The 18,282-nt window shown below is 38.7% G+C and overlaps 1 protein-coding gene across 3 annotated transcripts in view; it reads right to left on the reverse strand.

Moving 5' to 3' along the window:
- Positions 1-17,635, reverse strand: part of TMCO5A (transmembrane and coiled-coil domains 5A) — a 34,776-nt gene extending 17,141 nt beyond the window's left edge. The window contains exons 1-12 of one of the 3 annotated variants that reach the window (XM_032174814.2): positions 17,579-17,635; positions 16,925-17,016; positions 15,810-15,959; positions 15,303-15,426; positions 14,579-14,629; positions 13,747-13,818; positions 10,790-10,846; positions 10,270-10,329; positions 9,745-9,809; positions 8,610-8,667; positions 4,307-4,347; positions 574-960 (exon numbers count right to left, since the gene is read on the reverse strand). In XM_032174814.2, coding sequence (XP_032030705.1) covers positions 762-960; positions 4,307-4,347; positions 8,610-8,667; positions 9,745-9,809; positions 10,270-10,329; positions 10,790-10,846; positions 13,747-13,818; positions 14,579-14,629; positions 15,303-15,426; positions 15,810-15,949 — 867 coding nt within the window. In that variant the 5' untranslated portion in view covers positions 15,950-15,959; positions 16,925-17,016; positions 17,579-17,635 and the 3' untranslated portion in view covers positions 574-761. Of the gene's footprint in view, positions 1-573; positions 961-4,306; positions 4,348-8,609; positions 8,668-9,744; positions 9,810-10,269; positions 10,330-10,789; positions 10,847-13,746; positions 13,819-14,578; positions 14,630-15,302; positions 15,427-15,809; positions 15,960-16,924; positions 17,039-17,578 lie in introns of those variants that run through there. The other 2 variants (XM_032174815.2, XM_058427654.1) reach the window with 2 other exon arrangements.
- Positions 17,636-18,282: the final 647 nt, after the last annotated feature.

Consider the following 18,282-nt stretch of genomic DNA (forward strand, 5'->3'; position numbering starts at 1 on the left):
ATAGGGAAGCACTGAGTTCAATGTCTCATGAGTGCTGCAATCTTTCTCTCCCCACCACACAGAAATGCTCTCCACACCACACCCTTGCTGCTGGAGGATGGGGAAGGGGTGGCATTGGCGATTCTAGACTGTTTTTCCTATCTCTTCAGTGTCTCTTTCAGCAATATGAAGTTAAAACTAGAGACTGTGAGTGCTCACTTGATTTTTGGTTCTTAAAAAGGTGGTTTCTTTATGTAGATAGTTGTTAAATTGGTGTCCTTGAAGGGGGATAATTGGTGGAGTCTTCTGATTTCTTGCCTAGCTTATTTATTCATAGACTTTTTGTTTTATATTTAAATATGTAAATATAAATACTTACGTATTTGCTATAAATTATCTTAAGCTAAGGTCACTTACAACCTATGAGTTCTAATATAAGCAATCTTCTGTATTTCAGGAATCCAGTGTGTCAGATTTTTGAGATTCACTAGAATAATTTATCAATTAACTTTTCTTAGCATCTATATAATTCCCCAAATGGTCAAATTTGTTTACTATCAAGTACTATTCAGCCGATTCATAGAGCCACATAAATCTATTACAGAGTGTTTTACTGGTCAAGGTTAATCCTGGAAAGATGAAGTGGTGACAGAAGGTAGTCAAGCAGGCAAACGGTGAGGAAAAAACTGAAGCAAATCTCTTTCCTCCACAAGTTTCATGCCTCCCTTCTACAAGCTCGGATCCTGCTTCCCTTCTGTTGCTCAAGGATATTTCTTGGGGAATCAGTGGGGTAAAATGTCCTCTGTCTCAAGTGTGAGAGATGGAAAGAAGAAGCATCTGAGCTTCCACAAGGTGCTCCTGCTCAGTACCTTGGGCAGTACATTGATGAGGAGATCTGGATTTATGAATCTTACATGAAAAAACATGTAGCTCAGCAGTCTGATGAAAAATAGGGTGATGAAAAAGAGACAGCAAAAAATCCTAAAAAGAGAATGCCATGAAACTGTTAACCAGAAAGTTAGAAAACTTGGAACAAAAAATAAATCATACCTGAATGCATATCTGGCTCCTAATTGATATTCAAATGGATTATCACCCCCTTTCCTGACAACCCTTTATAACGGCAGCTCCCCCTCCCATGTTCTGGCCTATTGGTTATTCTCTGTCCATTACCATGTTTTATTTTCTTGGTAGCATTTATCACTAAAATAATTTTGTTCTCTGATTTTTCATTTTGTTTATTTTTGGTTTGGGTTTGGCAAGTTGTTTTTCAAAACAGTTTCATTGGTTTATAACCCTCTAGCAAGGTATAGGTTTCTGTGGACCCATATCCTCTCCAACACTTGATATTATCAGATTTAAACACTTTTGCTGATCAAATGGGTGTAAAATATTCTCTCATTATGGCTTTAATATGCATTTCCCTGATGAACAATGATGTGAACATCTGTTATAGGTTTATTGGTTTTATGTGTTTCTTCTTGCCCATTTATCTAGAAGGTAGTTTGAGCTTTTCTTGTTGATTTGTAAGAGTTTGTTTTATGTTCTTGATATCAATCCTTTTCCATTATGTGTATTGTTATGTATCCTCCCAACCTCATAACTTTCACTTGCTCTAAGATGTTAAAGAAAAAAATTCTCAATTTTAATAGGGTCTAGTTTGTCCATCTTTTCTTTAATTAGGATCAGTGCTTTCTGTGTCCTTTTTAAAAAAATCCCCTATCCCAATACCTGAAAGATACTTATATTTTCTATTAAAAGTCTATGTTAGTTTAAAAATATGTCTACAGATTCTTTGTGTTACTCCTCCTCTCAAGAGTATTCCCCTCCACTGGAGTTTGGGCTGGATTTAATAACTTACTTCTAAAGAATGGAATATGGTGAAAGTCACAGTATGTAGTGCAGCTTCCTAGATTACACCATAAAGGTATTGCAGTTTCCTGCACACCCTTTGGAGGAAGACAGCAGTCATGTTGTGAGGATACTCAAGCAGCCTTATGGAAGGGTCTACGTAGTGAGGAACTGAGACTTTGTGTCAACTACCAGAAAAAGCTTGCCAGATATGCGAGTTCGTTACCTTGGAAATATAACTTCTAGCTCCAGCCAAACCTTCTAATGACTGCAATTTTGATCAACATCCTAACTGCAACTTCCTGACAGATACTAGCTAGAACCATTTGGCTGGTACCACTTGGCCCACAGAAACTGTGCTAATAAATGTTTGTTCTTTGAAGTCACTAAGTTTTGGGGGTAATTTATTATGTAGCATAGAAAATAATACAGAGTTTTGAAGATTTTTTTTTTTTTAGCATTTACATCTTTAAAACATCTGGGCTTGCCTTTTGTATATACTGTATTTAGTGATCCAATCTCATATAGATAACCATTTTTTCCCTGCTGTTCTTATTGAACAGTTCGTTCTGCCTTTTCCTTTGACATGCAATCACTGTCACATACCAAAGATTGCTATGTGCACAATTTCTGAACTCTTTGTTCCATTCCACTAGGTAGTTTTCCTATTCCTGTCCCAATACCACACTATAACAATTACTATAGCGTCATAGTAAGTCCTGATATCTGGAAGGGCATGTTCCCCACTCCCTGCTCTTTAAGACTGTCCAGGTTATTCTTGACCCTTTATTCTTCCTTATAGAGTATATTTTAGAATTATTTTATTCAATTCCATGAAAAACCATTTGGAGAGTCTGATTGAAATTGAGTTGAATTTATTAATCATTTGGAGGCAATTCTTACTTTTTTGATATGAGTTTCTATCCATGATTGTATTGTCTTCTTTCATTCATGTTATCTGTAACATTTTGTAATAATTTTTTATAAACCTTCTTATGGTGGTCTTAATTTTTTTTTCTTTCAACTGATGAGTTATTTAGGCCTTATGGCTTTAATATGATTGCATGAGGAAACCTTCCCCATTTCTTGCCTGTATTATTCTTAACCAGCTGTTTTGGGATGCCTCTGCCCCAGGACAAATTCACTATTCACCCTTAAAGGTCAAAAACAGCCCCTTCCCCTCTACTTTTCTCAAGTTTGCTGCTATGGTTGATCTTGGTGACAGGAGCCAGCACTCATTTCAGTACAACACCTTGGTCAAAATTAGAATCAGAAGCCCTTGACAAATCTTCCCACCACTCTCCATGAAATTTGAGCCAATATGCATGAGAAGGTTCTGGGATTGCATTCCCAGGCAAAATCCTAGGAATAGCCTAGCTTTCTTGTCTCTTGAGTTAGTGCCCAATGTACCAGTGCCCCACAAGATGTTGAAGCAGAATGAGAGGAAAGACATTTATAGTTTGACATGATTAGCTAGACTTTCAGGATCTCTTTTCTAAGATTTCCTTCAGGATACCAAGTCTCTTTAGGCAGACAGTCCTTATTCTAGAAATCCACACAGTCAATTCCATGGTGGGCCCTTGTGTTGGAGTACAAGAGAACAAACTAGGAGTTCTAGAGAAAATTCTGCTAGTTGTTTCAGGAATATTGTATTTAGGAATATTGAAATATGTAATATTTCATTTATCTGGTATGATGGGGTATTCTACTTAAGCAAATTTTCTAGACAATTGGAGCTGACCTTTAAGCACCAATAATTTTATGTTAAACATTTTGATGGAACTCTCTCTAAATCATATTTCATACCATTTTGAATAAATGTTTCTTTATGCCTTCTTAAACAGATTATATTGAATATAATTTGACCTTTTCTTGAAAATGTAGGAGCTTCATGAATACCAATTTTACTTTGCTATCACGGTGATTCCCTCAGGATGAATATCTCCTCAGGTGTTTGAATCTTAAATTTTTATCCAATTTAACAAGTATTTTCAAGCAACCATTATGTGTTGGATACTGTTAGATGCTCTTTCTCATAATGCTTGTCTCTCTTCTATCCCTTATTAGGCAGTGGTATACTAGCATGTGACAGTCTTCATTCTAATCTACCAATGCTACTAGGAAACCAGACACATCAAGCTAATCCAAATTGTTAAAGGGAAAAGGCAGTAAATAAGAGATTTGCCACATCTCTTTTACATAATCAAATTTCTATTTCTTAATACCACAAGGCTGTTGATTTTTAATAATGGAAAGTTGAGATTATTAATTACCTTTAAACAAGTAAGTCATAACATTAAAATTGAGAAATACAAAGACATTAGTTTGCTGACATGTGTGTGTGTATGTGTGTGTGTGTGTGTGTGTGTGCACTTGCATATACAAGGTTCTCCTTGTCTAGACTTTTCCCTCTGCCAGGATAGCTAAATAGGGCTCCCAATTTTATAGGAAGTTTACTTGAAGATATTTTACTTACTTTTTACTGAATAACGTTGCTGTCTTTTGGGTAGGAGTACCCTGGAAGAAGAAAGGATATTGATAAATAAGCAATTTCTGGAGGGTATTATCATTGTCCAATAATATTTAGTGAGCCATTAGTTATATGTTATTTAGATAACTTTAACAAATTCTTTTTATATGCATAAGCACATATAATTTTCAGGCCAAAATTTTAAAATATATTTATTATTATTATTATTTGTCCTACCTTTTTACATATTTATATGACTAAACTAAGGCACAGAAAGGCAAAGTATGTTGCCCAAGGTCACATAGCTAGTTAGCGGCAGGATTGGGCTGGAACCTGGATTCTCTGACTCCACATTCTTGGCTCTCTCAACTATACCATTCTATCTTCTGCTCAGCCAGTGACTGTTAGAGAAGCTTATAGGCTAAGAAAACTATATAAACATATCTTAAGAGATAAGTCTTAAAAGCTATAAAAATCTAAAGATGAGTGATCAAGTTTGGCTTCATCCCTGGGATGCAAAGTTGGTTCAACATACACAAATCAAGAAATATAATCCATTACATAAACAGAACTAAAAACAAAAACCCATGATTATCTCAATAGATGCAGAAAAGACCTCTGATAAAATTCAACATCTCTTAATGTTAAAAACTCTCAATAAACTAGGTATTGAAAGAACATACCTCAAAATAATAAGGGCCATATATGACAAATCCACAGCCAATATCATACTAAATAGGAAGAAGCTGGAAGCATTCCCCTTGAAAACTGGCACAAAACAAGGATGCCCTCTCTCACCACTCCTATTCAACATAGCATTGGAAGTTCTGGCCAGGGCAATCAGTAAAGAGAAAGAAATAAAGGGTATTCAAATAGGAAAAGAGGAAGTCAAATTATCTTTGTTTGCAGGTGACATGATCCTATATCTAGAAAACCCCATCATCTCAGCCCAAAAGTATCTTGAGCAACTTCAGCAAAGTCTCAGGCTACAAACTCAATGTGCAGAAGTCACAGCATTCCTATTCACCAACAACGGTCAAGCAGAGAGCCAAATCATGAATGAACTCCCATTCACAATTGCTACAAAAAAGTAAAATATCTAGGAATACAGCTTACAAGGGAAGTGAAAGACTCCTTCAAGGAGAACTACAAACCACCACTGAAAGAAATCAGAGAGGACTCAAACAAATGGAAAAACATTCCATGTTCATGGATAGAAAGAATCAATATCATGAAAATGGCCATATTGTCCAAAGTTATTTCTAGATTCAATGCTATTCACATTAAACTGCTATTGACATTTTTCACAGAATTAGAAAAAAATGATTTTAAAATTCATATGGAACCAAAAATAAGCCCTAATAGCTAAGACAATTCTAAGCAAAAAAACAAAGCTGGAGGCATCACTCTACCTGACTTCAAACTGTATTACAAGGCTACAGTAACCAAAACAGCATGGTACTAGTACAAAAACAGACACATAGACCAATGAAATAGAAAACTCAGAAATAAGACTGTTCACCTACAACCATCTGATCTTCAACAAACCTGACAAAAACAAACAATGGGGAAAGGACTCCCTATTCAATAAATGATGCTGGGAAAACTGGCTAGCCATATGCAGAAAATTGAAACTGGACTGCTTGCTTACATAATATACAAAAATTAACTCAAGATGGACTATAGACTTAAATATAAAACCCAAAATAGTAAAAACCCTAGAAGAAAATCTAGGCAATACCATGGACATAGGCATGGGCAAAGATTTCTTGATGAAAATGCCAAAAGCAATTGCAAGAAAAGCAAAATTAGACAAGTGGGATACACTTAAACTAAAGAGCTTCTGCACAGGAAAATAAACTATCATCAGAGTGAGCAGACAACCTACAGAATAGGAGAAAATTTTTGAAAACTATGCATCTGACAAATGTCTAATACCCAGAGTCTATAAGGAACTTAAACAAATTTACAAGAAAAAAACAACCTCACTAAAAAGTGGACAAAGAACATGAACAGACACTTCTCAAAAGAAGACATACATACAGCCAACAAACATACAAAAAAAGTTCAACATTACTGATCATTAAAGAAATGCAAATCAAACCCACAATGCAATACCATCTGATACCAGTCAGAATTGCTATTATTAAAAAGTCAAACAACAACAGATGCTGGTGAGGTTGCAGAGAAAAGGGCATGGTTTTACACTGTTGGTGGGAGTATAAATTAGTTCAACCATTCTGGAAGACAGTGTGGCAATTCCTCAGAGACCTAGAGGCAGAAATACCATTTGACCCAGCAATGTCATTACTGGGTATATACCCAAAGGAATATAAATCATTCTATCATAGAGACACATGCACACAAATATCATTGCAGCACTGTTCACAATAGCAAAGATATGGAATCAACCTAAGTGCCCATCAATGATAGACTGGATAAAGAATATGTGATACATATACATCATGGAATACTATGCAGCCATAAAAAGGAATGATATCATGTCCTTTGCAGGGACATGGGTGGTATTGGAAGCCATTTTACTCAGCCAACTAACCCAAGAACCGAAACCCAAACACTGCATGTTCTCACTTATAAGTGGGAACTGAATGATGAGAACACATGGACACATGCAGGGGAACAACACACACTGGAGCTTGTCAGTGGGGTTGAGGTAGTGGGAGGGAGAGCATCAGGAAGAATAGCTAATAGATGCTGGGCTTAATACATACGTGATGGGATGATCTGTGCAGCAAACCACCCTGGAACACGTTTACCTATGTAACAAACCTGCACATCCTGCACATGTATCCCTGAACTTAAAAGTTGAAGAAAAAAAAAAATCTAAAGATGAGGCTATGTCCTGTATTTCTGTTGGCATTCTTGTTTCAAAATATCTTCTTAGTTATTTCATTGTCCTTTAACCTTCCTTATGAGATAAATAGAGGAATTATGATCACATTTTAGAGCAAGCCAGGCATGGTGGTGGGCGCCTGTAGTCCTAGCTACTTGGGAGGTTGAGGTGGGAGGAACCCTTGAGCCCAGGAGTTCAAGACCAGCCTGAACAACATAGTGAGACTTCATCTTTCTACTAAAAAAAATTAGAGCTGTGGAAATGAGGCTCACAGAATTTGAATTGGAAAGAAACTTTTAGGATTACAAATTTTGATCTATAGTTTGAGTAAGATTACATGGCCTGCCAAACAGTCAGTTCTCAGGCATACTCTCTCCAAAGTTGCTCAGACATCACTAGGTCATTGAACCATCATGGGACCCTGATGAATTGATGTAGACAACTTTATTTTTTTCCTCTGATACATAGTTAGAAGGAATATTTTGATGAGCTGGGGGGAGAGATGGTAGGACACATTGGAGATGTCAAAAACTTGGTTGTGCAGGAGTGGGTCGAGTTAATTTCGGGGATTTTGTTTACTAAGCAGAATATGCAAGCTTTGGGGCCAGAATGACTTGTTCAGTACCCTAAGAACCATGGACATGGCCTAACATATATCCAAACATTTGGATGACCCAAGCACAATGGCCAATATTTGATATTTGCTTTTAAGGAAGTGATTAGTTCTCTTTTCTGAGTATTTATCTTGACTATCTGTAATTTCTGATGTTTGTCAACCTGGACTTTAAAGCCAATATAAATTACAAAATTAAAGCCCAATCAAAGTTTAACGTTAACCTTTTATCCTTGCTGCCACAAGACATCAAGCAGGCCAAGAGGATTGGTGCTCTGTATGAAATTGTTCTGTTTCCTTCAGACCTTTACATGTGTGCTGGTGGCTTCGTTATGTTAAATGTGAACAGACACTGAAACAGTGTCATAAAGAAGCAATGGCTTTCTATGTTTTAACTCACAGGCCAATTCTGACTAGATGATAACAGATGGTGGGTGCTCTGTGTTGTGAGAGATTAGGGACCATGTCAAGATCATCAGGAAAGAGTACTGTGATTGCAGGAGATGGAAGAGGTGGTGTATGTGCCCTGTATTGGCCTCTTTCTATAAAGCATACCCTCAATTAAGGTTCTTGCTTCTTGCCTCCATTCTGAGTTCTCTTAGGTCTTCAGCTAGTTTTTTGAGAGCCTGTTATTTGTATGGCTGAATGAGAAGAAAGTAGATTGTTCCTTAGAGTCTAGTTTGTTTGTTTAGGGTTGGAGTGCTCTGTAATTATAGCTGGTGCTGTTCTTGGAAAATGCACATGGCAAGATTGGGTATATATTTGGTGCCTTATAGTTTGCTGGAGATGTCTTTGAAAGGCAATGACACTGTGAGGAGCTGAAGAGAGAATGGAGTGTTTACCTCATTATTTTGGCTGGTATGCTCTTTTTCCACAGAGTTCATGCTCACGAGTTTTGATCTATGAAGATAAAGGCCAGGACAGAAATTGAAAAAAGCGCACTAAAATATTCATACTGCACTATGGTTATTTTAAAAAAGCTTTATATTCTAAATCTGTACTGTCCAATATTGTAACTACTGTCTACCTATAGCTATTTAAATTAATTAAAGTTAAAATTAATTTCCTCAGTTGAGTACATCTTTTATGTACTCAATTGCCATATATAGTTAGTTTTACCTACTAACTAGCACAGAAAATTCTACTGAGCAACCTGTTCTAGAATCTTGGCTTAACAGTTAAGCCATAAACCAATGTTCAGCAGGGATCTTGAGTGACTTGAAGGTGTCCTTTAGGGGTAAGGATCTACAAGTCCTAGGACCCTGGACTATATATATATAGAGAGAGGTTATATGCAGTTTTGATCCCTTGTTCTTGATCTAAGGATTTAAAAATATTTCATAAATAGAATACTTCTTGACTGCATTAAGATTTAACTTACAAAGGGGGTCAAGAAATGGAGATGAGGTTTTTGGTTTGGATTTCTCACCATTTATACCTTGACAAACTCAGTGTATTTTGAGGAGTGCTTTCCCTTTATAATCTCTAATTTTAAATGTTCGTAGTTCAATACAGTGTACAGTTCTGATTTATATAATGTGGTAGCTGTAGTATGAGTCTAGAGATTAGTTTCATGCCTATCCCATATGGTTGGGTGTCCATATATTTGGGGGAAGTGAGGATGGTATTAATTAAAAGGCCTTTCTGTGATACATAAGGAATACCCTACTTATCAAGGTGACTGACCGCCAACTCTGTTTTTACTCTTAATATCAACCTGAATAATAATGTGATAATGTGATAAAATTATGAAGGGAGATGTGTTTCTGTGGTCTTTTTAGAAGGATGAGACAATGACTGGAAGTTTTAAGTTGGTGTGATCTACTGGGGTCAACCAGATCACTAACAGAGGGCAAAGATATGTGGCGTCGGGACTCATTCAATTCCAAACAGAAATTGGTCTGAGAACTGTTTGCTCTGACTCAGGCTGAGATGGAGTTTCTACCAAAACCAGGGTGTTCCTTTGCCAAAGCTCACACTTCTCTCTCAAGGAACCAAGCCTCTAGTTCTTCTTCTATTTTCTTCAATGTGTCCTGGTACTTCTTCAAAGAGAAACAAAGGAAGCCACAGTTACTACTTAGAAAGTTTATAATTTTTCGAAGCATAATAAGCACTTGTTGTTACATGATACCCTGAATGCTTGGTATTCCCACTGCCGCTTTCTCTGCTTTCATAAACCTCACCCTACCACTACTCTTGATGTCTCACTATGCCTTACCACTGGATAGGTTTCTGGGCATCACTGACATTATAAATAGCAGAAGTGTGTATTAATAACTTAACAGCACAGACAGTGGGAGAGCAGGGCAGGAATTCCCAGGGAGACAAAGAAAAATAGAGTGATATTGGTAGTGAGGTGGGGTGCTGATGACCTTAAAGTCTCCTAGTAGTGCCACCTTGAACTGTTGAAATTGCTCTGGACAGTATTCTTTGAAAATCCTGGTTCTATTTCATCCTGTACCTTAATAAACTCTTTGCTATCCCTTTACCAAGAAGCTCTACCTTTATGTAGAGGGCTTGATCTTCACAGAGCTGGGTCACAAATGCATACTCCTTCATTACCTGGGAAATCAAAATTTGGTTGTAAATATATTTCAGTAAATTGCTATAAGAACATAAGCATACTTGTTTCCTCTTGGGTCCCAGCTCCTAAATGTGGTTTTCTAATTGTTGTAAATATGTTTTCTTTTTTGCTGTACAGATAAATGTATTTCCTTTTTTAAGGGTAAATAAACCAAATGGGAGTTATTGGTCAAAGGTGGAATTTGGGGGCAGTTGGGAGAGGAATAGATAGATACTAATATTTGCGAGATACAAACTGTAGAGTGTATTATGTAAAAAAATGTTTGAATAGAAAGTAACCTCAGGGATTGTGCTTATCTTCCTTTTCTTTACATCTCCCTAGCCCCATCATGGTTTTGGATCTGGAACCTTCATGTAAATCAATCATTTGAGAAATAGATTGACCAAAGACCGCATTTCCCTTTTTGGGGAGAAGTCACATTGAAGTTCCTGCTGTTACCTTGAGCAGCTCCTTCTCTTGGCGTGCATAGGAAGCTTCCAGCTGTTGTAACTTAGCCTAAAGAAAGCAAAAGAGACTGCTAACTCGGCAAGGTAAAAGCTGTGCAGGAATGGAATGCTGTCACCAAGGTGGCCTCACAAGCCGTGAGGAGCCTCAGGGCCATGACTTCACATGTCTCCTGATGGAGGAGTTAAACCACCCAGCACCCTTTGCAGCTGCTTGGTAAACTTGCTCTTTTATACTCCTTACCTTTCCGTCTTCATTTGATGCTACCTTCACCCCTAAACTTCAGTTCTGAGCTTCCTACTCTTACTTAGCCATTTCTCTTAAAAATAATACCAGTTTTGAAAAACTTCACTCTTCCTTTTAATATAGTCGGTCAGACTCTAAGGTGTTTGTTCACTCCTTTCTCCCTCCCTGTATGCCTTGCTTGCCCTTTGATTTCCTTCAATACTTGGCAAAAGACCATTCTATATCAGCTGCTATGCTGGAGTGAAGCATGTGTCAGGGGGTAGTACTTAGGATACAGTAGTAGACAGGATGGACCAGCTCTCCATCCTCGCAGAGCTGGCATTGTAGTAGGGAGACACAACAAATACATCTACATGATAATGGTATGTGCTATGAAGGAAACAAAAACATTAATGTTTAAAGATAGTGATGGTAGTGGTGGGGTGAGAGGAAGTGGTAGGTGGTTGGCAAAGGCCTCTCTGATGTAATGATACTTGAGCTAAAGCCTAAATGATAAATGCTAGCTAAATGGAGATTTGCAAGAAATATGTTCTCTGTGAAGGGTATGGCAAGGGCCAAGACCATGAGGTTATCACAGATTTCCCTTATATGAAGGAAATGTGTGGCCAGAACATAAGAGAAATTGGTAGGTACAAGACAATGTGGAATAAGGTAGACAGGGGCTAGATTCTGCAGGGCCTTTTGGCTTCTAAAAGGATTTCAGTTCTTTGTTCTAACTGCAGTGAGAAGGCAGGAGAGGCTTGAAGTCTAAAGACAAAATCTGATTCATGTTTTTAGAGAATAGCCTTTTCTGTGTCTAAAAAAAGGGTTGTGTGGGTGTGAGAGTAGAAGCAGGGAGACTGGTTGAGAGGTGACTCCTGTTGTCCAGGTAAGGGGTTATGGTGGCTTGCAAAAGGATAGTAGTAACAGAAGTGGTAGAGAGGAATGGATGCATCTGGGAGATAATTTGGCGGAAGAGCAGACATGACAAGTCTTCCTTCCCTTTTCGGCTCTGCTGTTCCCACTTTCATTTAGGTGCCATTATTTCACATCCAGATTCTTCTGAGAGTTGCTTCACTCTTCAGTCAGTTACATCCAGGACCAGTTAGCCAAATGTGCTAAGGGATATATAGTTTCAAGCCAATGGTGTGAGTCACAAAGGGTTGAATTAGGCACCCTATTAGCTGCTGCACTGATTACTAGCATGCCAGAGGAACAGAAGCAGAAGAGATTCTGTACGTTTCACAGAATTAGAGATATCATCTGATAATTCAATAAAATAGGTGGGCAAAGAGTGGTTCAAAGGATTAAACAGTACTCTAGAACTCTTTAGGGCTAGCCAGCAAAATAATGGTCATTCTGACTAACACTAGACTCTATTCTCTATCACCTGAAATAGTGAGCACAGCCAGACTTAAAGTGTCACCACTCAATTCTGGCTGGGCTTATTTTCTGGGAAAAAGAAGTGATCTTGGAAGAAAATCAGTGTCCCGACCACTGCAATCATATGGCAAGTGCAGCCAGGGGTCTTTATAGCTCTTCCTAATTTTGACTCCAATTTCTTCCTGATTTCTCTCTTTCCAGATAACTTACCTGAATGAGCACAGCCAAGCAAGCTTATTTGGTGGCTTTGGACTTCCTATTTTTGTGGTCATCAAAACTAAATTGGCCAGGAGAAGACAGGGGAGTAATTCTCCATACTTTCATTTTCTATTTCTATTTTCTATGTATCCAAATCTTCAGAGGCTTCATATACACAACCAAGTGTGGGCTTTAGAGGGTAAACAGAAGTTAGATAAGGCAAGGACAAAGATGTAATTCTAGAGAAGGTGTCAAAAAAATCAAATGATGAGTTAATGGGTGCGGCACACCAACATGGCACATGTGTACATATGTAATAAAGCTGCACGTTGTGCACATGTACCCTAGAACCTAAAGTATAATAATAAAAAAAATTTATCTGCTCTCTGAAGAAAAATAAAGTCTCCACAACACAATATGTCAGTGTTGGCAAAATGGCACTTGTACCCCATGAATACACACAAAAAAATTTCTCTCTCTCTCTCATCAAATAGGTTGTGGTTGGTCTCAGGTTCTTAGGTCTGGAACACAGTTAGAGATATGCCAAGCAGAGAATGATGTGCTTAGCAGGTAGTGGTCACATTAAATACTTCAGTGACTAATTGAACCCTTTTCTAGATTGGAATCCATGACAGGGTACATAAATTGCCAAGCACTCAGTAGACTTACAAATCCTAGTTCTGCCTCTATGAATTCATACATGCACCTCAGCAAGACTTGTAAATAATAACGTAAAACTTATGCAACTTTTTGAAGTTGCAGCCATCCAAAAAAGGACAGAATATTTTATATACACAATTTCATTTAATCTTGAAACTGAGGCTGAGAGGAAGCAATTAAATTACCCAACTTCATACACCAAATTATGTGCTGTGGCTTTAAACTGGGGACTTTGACTGCCCCAAATGTTACATATGCATTTGCGCCCTGCTCTTCCTAACAGAAGAGAGAACAATAAATAATACTTAAGAGTGACATTCCTTACTAAGGGCAGAGAAGAATTCAGCACTCAGTGGCTCAAGCTTAAGCTTGACATGGGGGAAAACTACCAAGGATTTGTCACAACGTTGACAACGATTTCCAACTTAACAGCTTGTTTCCTGGTTACATAGCCCAACCGCATTTAGGATTGCTTTTTCATTTACCTTTGTCTCTTCTAGGGCTCCATCTGGACTGCTTTGTTCACAATTGGTTATCTTTTGTGATTTCCTTGTAAGCTATAGTTTCAAATAAAAAATATACTAAATTAAAAGGTGTAGAAGGCAAAGACTTTCTCTTGTGTGTGGAGATTAGTAACTATGGCCTTTATAAAACTTTCTAGGACATGGTCCTTTGGGAGATATTTGGTGACCTGTGGAAGCATCTTTGTTCTACCTCCATCTTCTTCTCACTAGTCTTGGCCACTGATGCTAGAGTCCACTCAAGGCAGGAGTACTTTCCTGAACCCCTAATTCATGCTGGGTTACTCAGGGATACAGCCCTCTACAGTAGAAGGCTACTTTCTACTCACGGGTCAGAGAGTAGGGTAGTCATTGGAAGCCCACTGTAATCTGAGGAGGTATTGAGGTATTGGAAATGGCTAGATAAGAAAAAGGAAATCCTTGGGGATTAAGTTAATTGTTGTTGTTGTTGTTTAAAAGGTCTCTGTTGAAAGTAAAATTAACCTCTCACCCAAAGGTTCCAGTCAATGACTTCAACAGAGTATCTGTTGGAATCCATTTTCTGGTGATAGAATGAAGAACCCATGAGATTACTAAATATTCTATCAATTCCTTTCCCCTCATGCTCACACAGGAAATCCATAATATTTAGGTCATGAACCTTGGCCTCAGGGGAGTGGATTAGAGAGTAGTAGGCACTCCACATACAGGCCTCTCTGACTTATGGGTTCCTCTATCATCACTTCCCCCCAGCCTTGCCTCTTTGATGAATGGGGCTATTGTGGAGGCACTGGAGAACACAAGAACCCTACCTCACCTTTTGTTGAAGTTCTGTTATACTGTGGACCAATGTCTTATTCTTCCTTTCCTGTAAGAGAGAAATAACAGTGTAAGTCTACCTCTGTACTCTATTTTTTTTTTTTTTTTGAGATGGAGTCTCACTTTGTCACCCAGGCTGGAGTGCAGTGGTGTGATCTCGGCTCACTGCAAGCTCCGCCTCCCAGGTTCACGCCATTCTCCTGCCTCAGCCTCCCAAGTAGCTGGGACTACAGGCGCCTGCCACCATGCCTGGCTAATTTTTTTGTATTTTTTGGAAGAGACGGGGTTTCACCATGTTAGCCAGGATGGTCTCAATCTCCTGACCTTGTGATCCGCCTGCCTCAGCCTCCCAAAGTGCTGGGATAGGCGCGAGCCACCGCGCCCGGCCCATCTGTTCTTATTCAGTTGATTGCTGTCCATTTCACCCCAGCTATATTTTCCTGCAGTAGCTTGACCTTATTTGCATAATGTCATGTGTATATTGAAATCAAACCACAGGTGAAATACAGGGATATAGATGCCCATCTGCAGGGCTTCCCAATGATTAAACATTGCCCAAGAAGCCAGACACATCCCCTTCCATGCATGGACAAATTCTGTCATGACTTTTGGGGTGGCTACTCTTCATGTATAAAAAGGAGAGACAAGCTTATCTGATAACTGATGAAGGATGGAATGAGGAATGCAACCTATTAAACGGTTCTTCCCAACTTCTTGCTTACAAGTCTGGCTGTTTCTTCCTCCAGCTCCTGCAAGGCTCTTTCCCTTTCCATCGTGGTGCGGTTCTCCTTCTCCCACTCTTCATCTTCTACCAGGTCCCCCGTCTGAATGATCTCACTTTCCAGCCTGGACAACACAAGCACATGCCATGAGGACCCATGTTTGGCAGTTTCAGAACTGGTAAAACACAGATATCAGATATAAGGGAACTTCAGGGACAGTGTACATGAATCTCAAGCTGAAAATTCTTCCTTACTGAATCCATAAAGAAGGAAGACCTGCCTGATTCCTAAGCCAAACACCCCAGTGTTTTCTCAACTCCATCTTTTAGGAATCTATTTGAAACTTGCTGTGCTTCAGTGTTCAAGAGAAATGTCAAAGAATGAAGAATTAACTTTTTGCCACACAAGATAGAGGTCTCTAGAGCAAGCAGGAAAATTCAGTTTTGGTTTTGGTCCTCCACCCCTTCTTTGGATTGGGAATTTCCCTCATGAAACCTTAATACTCACCTCTGAATCTTATCTTCTTTCTCTTGGATTTTGAGAAGAAGTTTCTGATTTGCTTCATCTATTCTCTGCATATCCCTTTCAAGGTCCGTGTTCAAACTGACAATGTTTCTTTTTGACTGAGCCAATCTTAAGATTTCCATTTTCTCCGACCTATAGACTCAGCCCCCCAAATGAACAAGGGCCAGTTATCTCAAGATCAGTAATCATTGGGCCAAAAAGGGTATTTAGAAGACATCTAGTTTATTAACCTTGCTCTCTCTGGGGGCATACCATTTTCATTCTTGAAAAATTACGTTTCTTGATCATGCTCTACAACTGTTTCGATAATTCTCAGGTCAGTCAGCAAGGGTCTTTCCCAGGCTTTCTCTCCAAAGTGCTCAATCTAATCGTGCACCTTCACTCTGGTTTCATGAGAAGCTTTGCTTCTTTAAATAACTCCTTGCATTGAAGAGAAATGTTTCTCTTGGCAATCTTTTGTTAGATAAACTATTCACAAAACCTGCTCATACAGTACACATTTATTGAACACTTTTATCTAAGCACCTGGCACATCACTTCTGGTTGGGCCTGGCTTTCTGCAGAGCCACAAGGGGTTCCCACCAGCATGATAGGGCTTCAGTTTTTCCCCTCCTCCTCCCGCCTCAACACCTCTCCCTCACTTGCCTGCTACAAAGTTTGAAATTTTTGCCATGACAGTCATTCCATTGAGCACACCCACATAGGCTCTAAGCATAGCTTTCAAAAAATGCAAACATCCTTTGTGAAGTAAATTAAAATGAAATAATGGTAACTCTAGAGTATTTTAGAAAGGGTACATGGGAGGCTCTTGATATATTTTTCTTTTTATTCTAATGTAAATTAATTCATTGGTTTATGTTTGAATTGATTAAGCACAATTAGTGTAGTGAGGCACAGGGGCTTTTGTTTTAGATAGGAATGAAGGATAATATTGGAAAGTTAAGTCCTGTCTTGGAAGGGCTTGCTTGGATGGGGGATTTACAGTAATCACTTCAGGAGGGTATGGCATGCTTGGGGTAGGGTGCGGAGGTGGGTGCCTAACAGGAGTAGAAGGTGAGAAGGAGGCTGGAAGATGAAGAAAGGGGTCAATAGCAAACCTGCTTTACACCTTGGTCTCTGGATATGGCTTTGCATAATCATGACTACTTAATCCAGCTGATCTTTCTTGTGTGGTTCCATTGTAGATTCCCTAAAATGCCAACAGAGATGTATCTAATGAATTGGAAAAACAGGTTCATTTATGAATAGAGTAACTAGGGAAGAGTCCCAAAAAGTAGAAACCAAATTAAGTTAACTCATTTTCTCCCTCTAATCCCCACATTTTAACCATGACAAAACTCAGCCCTTTGATTCTTCTGCCCATGACCTGATTATACCCTGTTAAAGATACAGTCAGGATACAGAGATAATGCTGGAATATACGTCCTATTAATAGACATAGTCAGAGATGGTTTATCAACATGAAACCCTGTGGAAGTTTATACAAGACAATATAAAGAAATAGAGGTAATCAATAAGTCTCTTTTTGCTCTAGGCCTGTTGCTTTCCATAAAGCCCCATGGGCATGGATGTAGGTTTACAATATCCCTGAAAAACAATCTTTGCTCTGTATCTTTGCTTATGCTAGAATTTCCAGATATTAAGATCTTTAGTATTAAAGAGGGCTCAGAAAACCAAGTATATGTAAATCATTTGTCTCTCCCTTCCCCTTAGTTTCTTTTTTTCCCCTTTATTTCTTCTACAAACTCTACCTCCCCCTTTTGGTGTGTCTTGTCTTCCTGATCCTTCCCTAGTCAATTAGCTTCTGAGGAGTCTAATCTTTCTCCACTGGAACTATCCAATAGAATCTCAGAACATTCTGAGAGATCATGACTTTTCTTTTGACATAGGATGGGCGGGGCAACATGTCATAGTGGGGTGGGTGGCAATGGTTTCTCATCATTTGTGTGGCGTCCAGAGCCTAGATAAGTAGGTGGATTTCATGGCCAAGTCTGCCCTAGGTAGCAGTAGGTTCAATGGATTTGATTTCTGGGCCGTTTGAAGGGGCAGCCTCTATCTTTTATTTCTCTGGCAGATAAAGCTCTCTTCCTGCCTCAGTGTGACTAAAATGGAAAGTCAAGGTCCTTTGGCCAGCAGTCTAATCTCATCATGTAGCCAACTAACTACTCATTCATTCAACAAACAATGAAACACTGAATGAGCACGATGTGTATCTTCTAGGCTCTGTTCTAAGCACTGGAGGGAAAGAGTGAACAAAGCAGCCAAAAGCCCTTGACCTCATGAAGTTTATATTCTAAGATGTGTGTGTGTGTGTGCGCGTGTGTGTAGGGGGGACTGGTAACACAATCAATAAAATAAAATTATTTTTACTTGATATGATAAAGGAGGTCTGGCTGAAACTATACCCCAAAGAGTTAAAGAAACCAGTGACTAACAGAAATTCTTGAGCTTGCAG

The sequence above is a fragment of the Hylobates moloch genome, unplaced genomic scaffold, assembly GCF_009828535.3.
Source record: "Hylobates moloch isolate HMO894 unplaced genomic scaffold, HMol_V3 SCAFFOLD_14, whole genome shotgun sequence".
Classification (NCBI taxonomy): Eukaryota; Metazoa; Chordata; class Mammalia; order Primates; family Hylobatidae; genus Hylobates; species Hylobates moloch.